This window comes from Sciurus carolinensis, chromosome 13, assembly GCF_902686445.1.
Source record: "Sciurus carolinensis chromosome 13, mSciCar1.2, whole genome shotgun sequence".
NCBI classification, from domain to species: Eukaryota; Metazoa; Chordata; class Mammalia; order Rodentia; family Sciuridae; genus Sciurus; species Sciurus carolinensis.
In genome coordinates, this window is record NC_062225.1 from 27920889 (window position 1) to 27930259 (window position 9371).

General features: G+C 40.3%; 1 protein-coding gene across 9 annotated transcripts in view; it reads right to left on the reverse strand.

Moving 5' to 3' along the window:
* The window catches only part of Gcfc2 (GC-rich sequence DNA-binding factor 2), a 40795-nt gene extending 38705 nt beyond the window's left edge, over nucleotides 1–2090 (reverse strand). For 6 of the 9 annotated variants that reach the window (XR_007104717.1, XR_007104716.1, XM_047523009.1 and 3 more), the window contains exon 1: nucleotides 1743–2090. Coding sequence is in view for 6 of the 9 variants with exons in the window: in XM_047523009.1 (XP_047378965.1) it covers nucleotides 1743–2013 (271 nt within the window). In the remaining 3 variants the exon portion in view is untranslated. The remainder of the gene's footprint in view (nucleotides 1–1742) is intronic. The other 3 variants (XR_007104715.1, XM_047523007.1, XM_047523008.1) reach the window with 1 other exon arrangement.
* Between the last annotated feature and the right edge of the window lie 7281 nt (nucleotides 2091–9371).

Consider the following 9371-nt stretch of genomic DNA (forward strand, 5'->3'; position numbering starts at 1 on the left):
TTTCAAATACAGTAAACATTCATACTGTTATAACCCACAGAACTCTTTGGGATCCTTAGCCATTTTTAAGAGTATAAAGGGAATCCAAAGAATAAAAAAAAAAAGTTTGAAAACCGAAAGTTTGAGAACTACTCTGGAAGGCAGGAAAAAGGCAACTCTTGTCCTCAATTTTCCCTACTGAAGTTTAACCATATTTTAGGGTACAAATAAGAAAAGTCATCAAAACTACACATAAACAGGTCATAAGAATGACTAGGATCATGAACCTGAAAGACATTTGTTAATTGAAATAAGTCAAACACAAAGATACAAATATGTGGAATCTAAAAATCTGAGTGGAAATCACAGAAGCAAGATTCATAGTGGATATACAATTTTATCTTATTTATTAACCTATTTTTGTGGTACTAGGGATTGTACCCAGGAGCACTCTACCACTGAGTTACATTCCAAATCTTTTAAAAAATTTGATATAGGGTCTCACTAAATAGCCCAGACTGGCTTCAAACTTATGATCCTCCTGCCTTGACCTCCCCAGTAGCCAGGCATAAGCCACCTTGCTCAGCTCAAAGGATACAAAATTTTAGTTAGAAGAATTAGTTTAACACACCTACTGTACAAGAGGGTAACTATAACAATGTACTGCAACACACTATATAATGTACTTGAAATTGCTGAGAAATTGTAAGTGTTCTGACCAGAAAAAAAAAATGAGATAATGCATAATTAGGTCAAGCTAGCATTCTACAGCATATACATATTTCAAATCATGTTGTATACCATAAGTATGTATAACTTCTCTTTGTAAATAAATAAGTATATAAGAAATCACTAAACTCACTTTAATGGGACTTAAAATAGTGGGGAGAAAATTCTGGGCCTCAAGACTAACCAAAACTGTATTCCTTGTTAAGCTCTAAACAATTATATGATGCTGGAAACCTATTTAAGAACTCAAGCAAGGCAGTGGCACACATCTGTATCTCAGCTACTCCGGAGGCTGAGGCAGGAGGATCGCAGGTTCAGGTCAGCCCTGTCTCAAAAACGAATACACAGATAAATTAATTTTTAAAAAGGTGGGGAGAGGGGCGGGGTTTGGCTGATGATGCAGCTCACTGGTAAAGCTTGTCTAGGCACCAGGACCTGAGATAGATCCCCAGTAACTCAAAGATAATTCAAAATGACTACATAGTATTTAATACCATTACTGGTACAGTTCAGTGTTATCAATCTCTATTGTGATAGTGATATATATATATATTACTTTTAATCTGTTTTTGTAAATAACTGATGAAAGACAAAAACGAGAAGGTTTCAAAACTTGTCACTTAAATTCTTTTAATATACTCTTTTTAAGTATACTAAAAAAAAAAAAAAAAAAAGAACTGGGCAAATTTCCAAAATGTACCTATAACTTTTACTTAACAGCGTTAGGATTTCACTCTTTTGGGACGACTTGGAGTCTTCATAAACATTAATTACTGTACTATAGTTGTACATGGTGAGGGTCATCTGATGGTGCAAGGATGAGCCACTAAAGAGTACAAGATTCTTTTAAACGCCCCCTCCCCAAGGAGCCCGGTATGTAGATGCAGGCTGTGGGCTTCTGCTGGAAGGGAGGCTGTCCGGCTCACTATCCTGCGACTCTAGCAGCTAGTCAGCAGCAGGTCACAGGAATCCCCAGAGAAGACCCCGCGACCCCTTCCCGCCCCTCGCGAGCCCACAGTTCTCCCTCTCTTCACCTTGGTCCCCTGAGCTCTCCGCAAGAGGACCGGCTCTGGCAGCGCGCCGGGAACTCGCCCAGACCGGACCCCGGCCGCGAGGACCTCGGGCCCGGCGGGGCAGTTCCGCCACCTCTGCGCGGACTCCTCCTGAGGGCGGGCCTTCCTCCTCCCGGCCAGGAGCCGCCGGCTCCCTCGGCGCCCCGGATTCAGCGGACGGATCCTCGGCGTCATCGCTATCGCTGGACTGCGCCTGGCGCTGCCGGAAAGTCCGCTTGGGCCTGTGAGCCATGCTGGAAGACCGATCTCCGCGCGCGCGTTCGCTTTCTGTGCGTGCCCAACCGGGTCTTCGGCGTCCACGGCGGCGCGCGCTCCCGCCTCTCCTTGCTGCCGCGTGCGCGCGTCCGCGCCGCGAGCCAACTCGCGCTTCGCTCTACGCATGCGTGATGTGCTTGCTTGGTTCTGCGCGGGCCACAGGGCTGGCCTAGGCACAGAGTTCACCGTGCCAATCTGGTTCTGCGGTCTGTCCACCAGAGGCTCCCGCACACTCTCAGAGCTGAGTCCCACGAGGAGCAGCCTCCCGTGCAATGGGATTCTTGTCTTTTTTCCGGAGAGAACTCACACAACCAAGATTTAAAAACAAACGGGAGTGCACGTGTTGGGTTGAGAGATGCCAGTGAAAGCAAAGCAGTGAAATCTTCACATTCAAAATAAGATCACAGAGAAGCAATCATCGAATGATTGCTTTTCGGCGATGGGACTTAAGAATAAAGGGTGTATCATTAAAAAAAGAAAGAAAAAGCATTACTTAGAAAGATGAACAGAGATAAGACAAATTGTTGAGGTAAATTTGTGATAACGGGGATGATACCTGAGATGAGCTCTCTTACCAGAAATTGTGTTGTGTCCTCGGCTCTTGCATGAGAGGACTTCAAGCAGTTCACCAGACTTTGTAAAAGTATAGCAAAGTTTATTAAAAGGGAAAGAAGCAGGGGAAAAACATTGTTAGGGCAGGCCCAAAATTCCTGCAGTTAAGCTCTCTCCACGAAGCTTCCGGTGGATTGTTATGTTTTTAGTGTATAGCCAGGGCTGGGAACTGGCTATGTTGTAGTTAGGCAAGGCCAGAAATACTCTGATTTAGGGTGTATATTCAAGGCCATAAACATTAACTTGTGGGCATGGGTTCCCTTAGATGACCTGTTGGCAGACTTGAGAGCCAATGGGGCCAAATGGGAGCAAAATGAGGATTAAAATGGAACTGGTTGGGAGCTGAAGCTGAAGCTGGAGGTTGGAGGCTGTGTCCACCACTGAATACCTGCTATCTTAACTGCATCTTGCATTTTCTTCCACCAGCGCCCAGAACTTTGCTTCCTGTTTCAGAATCCCTGAATGACAGATGTTCTCAAAACAGGGAGTGGGTCTACTCAGAGGAGACAACTCACTCCTTTGTGAGCTAAGTTTTATTGGGATAGGAGGGGAGGTTTCTGGAGAGTGTTCCCCAAGCACTACCTCTAAACTTTTGAATGATAGTAGAATTGTATTGATTTTTAGGAGTCCCTGTGGTGCATCTTTCTATCTAAAGGCAACTCTGCAACTCTCAGTCATTTCAGTCTCTCAGCTTCCATATTTTTGGTATGACTGATCTAAGGACCCTGCCATTCATGCTGCCTTTCCCCAACATAATCTTTCTCCACCTGCTGCCTCTTTTCTTTCCACTCTTCCCATAATTCTCTGTCTGAAAACCTTCCACAGTCATTTAATATTTTGTTGTCAGAATAAGAAAGTAAATTATTGTAATGTTTGCTTTTCAATGGTCTTGCAAATTAGTTGGTTTCCATGTCTTACTTTCAACAAAATCAGAATACCAAACACATGTGTCAGTGATACTGAGCAAGGGCTTCCTACTGAGGCTCATAGAAGCCAATTCAAAGGAACAAGGGGTTTTGCAAAAGAAAAAGGTTTGTTGTAGAGCTAACCAGCAAATAGGTCAGGAAAGGTAAACTCAGATCTGCCTCTGCCTAGGGTAGCAGGGCAAGAAGAGAAGCTGCTTGCTGATTGGCTGGTGAGAAGAGAGAGTTTTAGTTTTCTTTGCACAGGCTAGCCTCTTATCATGGCCTCAATAGGTCTTAGCTGACTTCATCAACTGACAATGCACAATAAATTTTGATGGTGGATTACTGAGATTTTTGCATGTAATTCAGAAGAAGTTCTAAGAATTGACATTGAAAAAAAACCCATTTGTGGAGAGCTTTCTTAATGTATACATACATAATATTAAATAGGAATATAATAATACAATTGGCAATGAACAATACACTATTGTAGAAATAAGTAATAGCTCTCTAGGACCCATGAATGTGGGGAGGTGTCTGTTTTCATCATCAGGAGATGCATTTCCCCAAAATAATTTTTTTTTGTTAAAATAAGTGACATATTTATATTTTCTCCATCAAGGGTATAACCATATAGCAGAAACACCATATGATGTTGCAGTGCCAATTATCACCCAAAGACACAAACCTGAATATTAAATCCTGAAAGAACAAAGTCCCTAATGTTCAAAACCTGAGAATCATTACCTCAATAGGTTGAACTGGATACAAAAATTCTGAAATCCAATATCCTGAAAACTGCAATTCCCTTTGAAGGAGAAAAACTTATAAGAGAAGTAGAAAACCGAATTCTGGGGAAAGGATTAATGTGCTTTTGATTGATGAAGAATAGTTACATGATGTTAGATGGAAATAAAAACTAGATACCTGGTAAGCATTACTTTGAGTGTGTCTGGGAGAGTGTTTCTAGAGTTTAGTCTGAGTGAACTGAATGGACAATACCCGTGAATAGATACCATCCAATCTGGAGAGAAGGATGACAATACAGAAGGCAAATGGTGTCTCCCTGAGAGCTGTAACAGTTTTCTTCTGCTGCATTGAACATCAGAATTTCAGGCTCGTGGCCTTTGGGTTCCAATCCCTAACACAAGCAACCCCCAGGTCATCATTTTTGATAAATCTTATCTGAAGATTTAGGTTGTCCATCAAGGTATTTCCCATGACTGCAGCTGTAAAGCTGGGGGACCTTGTAACAGTATTATATACGTGTTTGGACATCTGCTCTTAACTGTTATACCCATGACACTGTCTTTAGTATACCTTGAGTGTTTTTGCTTGCAAAGATCTCTGTGTTATTACTACCTATTTTGTTGTATAAAGGCCAATGAAGTGTTCTGTCATGCTTTTACATGTTTCTCCATCAATTCTCATTTAAGAATGGAAATAAATACCTGTTAAAGAAATTTAAAATTACTTTTTCTGGAATTACATTGCTCAGAATTTTGTGTTTTTGGCATTTTAGACTTTAGGGATTTTGATCTTTTGGGATTTTGACATGAGGGATAATGGCATTTGGGATTGTGTCTTTCAGGATTGTTAATTAGATTTCCATCACTTTAATAAATCCTTGAAAAAAAAAATCAAATTTTAGGGAGGAAAGGTTTATTTTGTCTTACAGCTTCAGAATTTTTAGTCTATGATTGAGGTCCATTGCTTTTGGGCCTGTGGTGAGGCAGTACATCATGGCAGGGAGCATGTGGAACAGGGCTGCTCACATCATGGCTTCTGGGAAGCAAAAAAGAGAAAGGGACCAGGGTCCCAGCATCCCCTTCAGAGGCATGCCTCCTGTGACCTAACTTCCTCCCACTAGTCCCACCATCTACGCAGGCTGGAGACCAAGTCTTTTACACATGGCCCTTTGGGGGACATTCCATTTTTAAACTTCAGCAAGGATTATGGCCCAAATGCTCAAATCACCTGAGAATCATGTGGACATATAAATACTGATTAAGCTGTTCTGTGGAAGGAACTGAGATGCTTCCTTTTTAACAAGCTCTCAGGAAAGCCAAATGCTGCTCCTGGAGGATCACACTTTAAATAGCAAGATTCTACAGCAGGTACTAAGAAAAATGATTCCCACTTAATAAGTAACGTTATGATTTGGATATGAGGTGTACCCCAAAACTCACGTGTGAGATGATGCAAGAAGGTTCAGAGGAGAAATGATTAAGTTTTTGAGAGTTTTAACATAATCAGTGAATTAATCCCTGATGGGATTAACTGAGTGGTAACTGGAGGCAGGTGGGTTGTGGCTGGAGGGAGTGGTTCATTGGGGGTGAAGTTATGGGTATATATTTTGTATCTGAAGAGGGGAGACTCTCTCTGTTTACTGATCACCATGATGTGAGCTGCTTCCCTCCACCACCTTCTCCTACCATGATGTTTCACCTCACCTGAAGCCCTGAGAAATGGAACTGGCCTTGTATGGACTAAGACCTCTGAAACCAGGAGCCCTCAAACTTTTCCTCCTTTACAATTGTTCTGGTCAGATCTTTTAGTCCCAGCAGTGAAATAGCTGTCTAAAACAAGTAAAAAAAAAAAAAAAAAGTTTAATATCAAATTGTAACTGCATGTAAATTCCATTAATGTACTTCAAAATCTGGAAACTAAGTTGTCCTTAAAAAGGAAAACTAATAAGAACCTACTCACAGTGATTGAGATTATCTAAGGATGGCAGTTATTCACTGTGTCTCCAGAATGGTTCACCACCAGTTTCCGAAATCACTTCGGGTGTTTAACTTAGTTTGAAAGATGGTCAGTAGGACAGAATTCACTCCCAGTTTTGCTCAGAAAGGATCAGTTTATTTAATGATAGTCTGAATGTGATGCTGGAGTCCCAGAAGACTGTGCTTTCCCTTCAAAAGTAACCAAATCATGAACATGTCCAATGTGAAAACACTAGGTAGAATTCAATAATCTGAGTTCAGAACCAGCAGGGAAAGTTGGCTAGAAACTTACTCTTCGGTTGCAAAATAGCTGATTCCCCAGACAGGGCTCTTCTTTTACTCATCTTGATATCTCCATTCCTGATCTGGTGCACAGTATGCATCGAATTAACAAGAACACAATGAATTAAATATGCAAATGGAGTGAGCCAGAGTCCAAAACATATGTGTTCAATCACAATAATGAAACTTGAAAACAAATCACTTTAACTTGCGGATGCAGGTGAGTGGGCTAGAATGTAGCTCAGTGATACACCACTTGCCTAGCATGCACAAGGCCCTGTGTTTGATCCCCAGCACAACAAAAAGAGAGTAAGAGAAAGCATGCATGCTTGTGAGAAAGAAGTGACACGCTACCGAGATAGATAGAAAGAACACTCTCTGCTATTTAAAGCATCAACCAAATATTTGTTCTAAGGTAGAAAAATAAGAATTGAGTTTCTCTAGGTGCTTGGGTGGGAGAGGATCAAATAAAGAGAAATTATTTAATACAGAAGCAGGAATCCTGAGTTTTCTTCTCTGATCCCAGGAAAGGCAGACTGGAGGCTATGGGGAAAAATTGCCAAATTTAGAAAAAAATACAGGATGCCAAGTTATTTCAGATAAGCAAGGAAATCATTTTTTACTCTAAGTACATCCCATACAGTATTTGGGGTATAGTTGTGTGAGACATTTTGGAACTCTAGGGTAAAGAGCGATGTGCAGAATTTAAAATGATAGAGAAAGACTTCATAATCTGGTGTGGAGGGTGGGGTTGGTGGTGGTTCTGGAATCTGTAGAGAAATGATGGTCAGTGAAAAGTTCCCAGTTACAGAGAGTGAAGGGATTAGGGACTTTTAAGATATAGTGGTGTTTTCTTCCAAATCCTGAACAAAACTATGCCCCATATCCCATATGCAGTCTTAACTGCTACTGGGAATGAAGGGGTTGGGGGCTGAGGTCAGGGTGGGCGATATGGAAGGGCGGGTGACTCCATAGTTTTTGAGCTGTGAGTTTCAAAGGAGTTGAAGTGGATTACAGGAGAGAAGCAGGCATTGACTCAGGAGTGACTATGACAAAGCCCCTTTCCTCAAATGTACCAAACAAACAAGCCAGTAATTAAAGGGGAGGTTGCCCCACTTGGTTACACATGGAGACGGGAACAGAGCAGCCAGAGAGCAAGCACTTTATTTCTCCAAACAGCCTTCTCAGGTACAGTACCCATATTTGTCGCTGCCTTATATAAATTCTTTCTTGTGAATACTAGAACTTTTCCCCCAAGAGGGTAAAGATAATGCCATCTCTTATCTGTCTTATCCTACACTTATTTACAATGCTACCTTATTAATCGATTGGCTTGTTATAATATTTTGCATCATTCTTTAATGTAATTTAGAATTACACAGTTTAACATTTGGAGAAAATTGGCACGTCAAAAATTCCCCAACTTCTGCAGATTCAAGGTTGTATTTACCCAGATTGAATTCCCCTAAAGCGAAATGACATTTTATACAATTTGTCTTGCCATTTATTGGTGGGTGCTGAGCTCCCTCTAGCGAGAAATGTGCTACTTACAGAAGGATCTTATTAAATAATCTTGGAAATTGCCTCCTTCCAATTATAGAGCAATAATTTTTTCATTCTCTTATGAGCAATGGATATATTCTCATTTTTAACCCAGCATATTTTATACTTTCTCAGAGGACAATAAGTTATGCCTTATCCATAAAAATTTAGAACTAATTGATAGAACTAATTGTGCTTTCATTTTTTTTTTCCAGAATATATTTTTTCAACATTTTTTACTACATTAGAAATTCTGTTCCAGGACCAGGAAGTCATAAACCACATGGAGTCTTGATCCAAAAGATAAAGTACTAGTAGCCAAATTAGGTTTAGGAGCTGACTTATTAGAAATACTTCATGAAATCCTAGAATCTCAAGTATTGAGAATTTTCTCAATTACAGATATAACTTTCAGGATGAGTAGAATCTTTAAGCTGTCGCTCTTATGTGCCTGGACAAATGTATTGATTACTGTCAAACACCCCAAAACCTCTAGAAACAAACCTATTGATGACACAAAGTTAATAAGATCAAATGCAGTAAGGGAGAATGGACTTCCAAGTGTCTGAAAATGAACAGGACACTGCATACACAGGGTTTTAAGGTCTGGGCAGAATGATTTCTATAAATTTTTATTTTATTGTAGTAAGAACATAACATAAGATCTATGCTCTTATTAAATTTTCAAGTGTACGATGTAATGTTGTCAACTATAGGAACAATGTTGTATAAGCAGGTCTCTAGAACTCACTCATCTTGCATGATAGACTTTATATCCACTGATTGGCAACTCCCCATTTCTCCCTGCTTTTAGTTGGCTTATGGTCTTGCTTCTAGAAGCAGGCATTGTTCAGTCCCAGTATGTTTTCTGCCGAAATTGTTTAGTACAGTGTCTCCACTAGGGATCATCGTTTGAATTGTTTTTCTTACTATGAAATGTAACACACATACAGAAAAGTACACAAATAAAACATACAGTTCAAGAACATATCACAAAATAAATCCCTCTTTAAGCACCACCAAAGTCAAGAAATAGAGCATTCCCAGCACCCCAGGAATCCCCTTATTCCCCCACTTGAGCTGTCACTCTCCCTGACCCCCCAACTAAACATTGTTCTGAATTTTACAGTAATCAATTTCTTTTTTAAAAAATGTTTTTTGACACTTAAGCATGTATATTTAAACACAATGATCTAGGTGCCTCTCTTTTTTTTAACTATAAAATGGAAATATACCATGTATACCGTGTTATGTATGGCATATTTTAT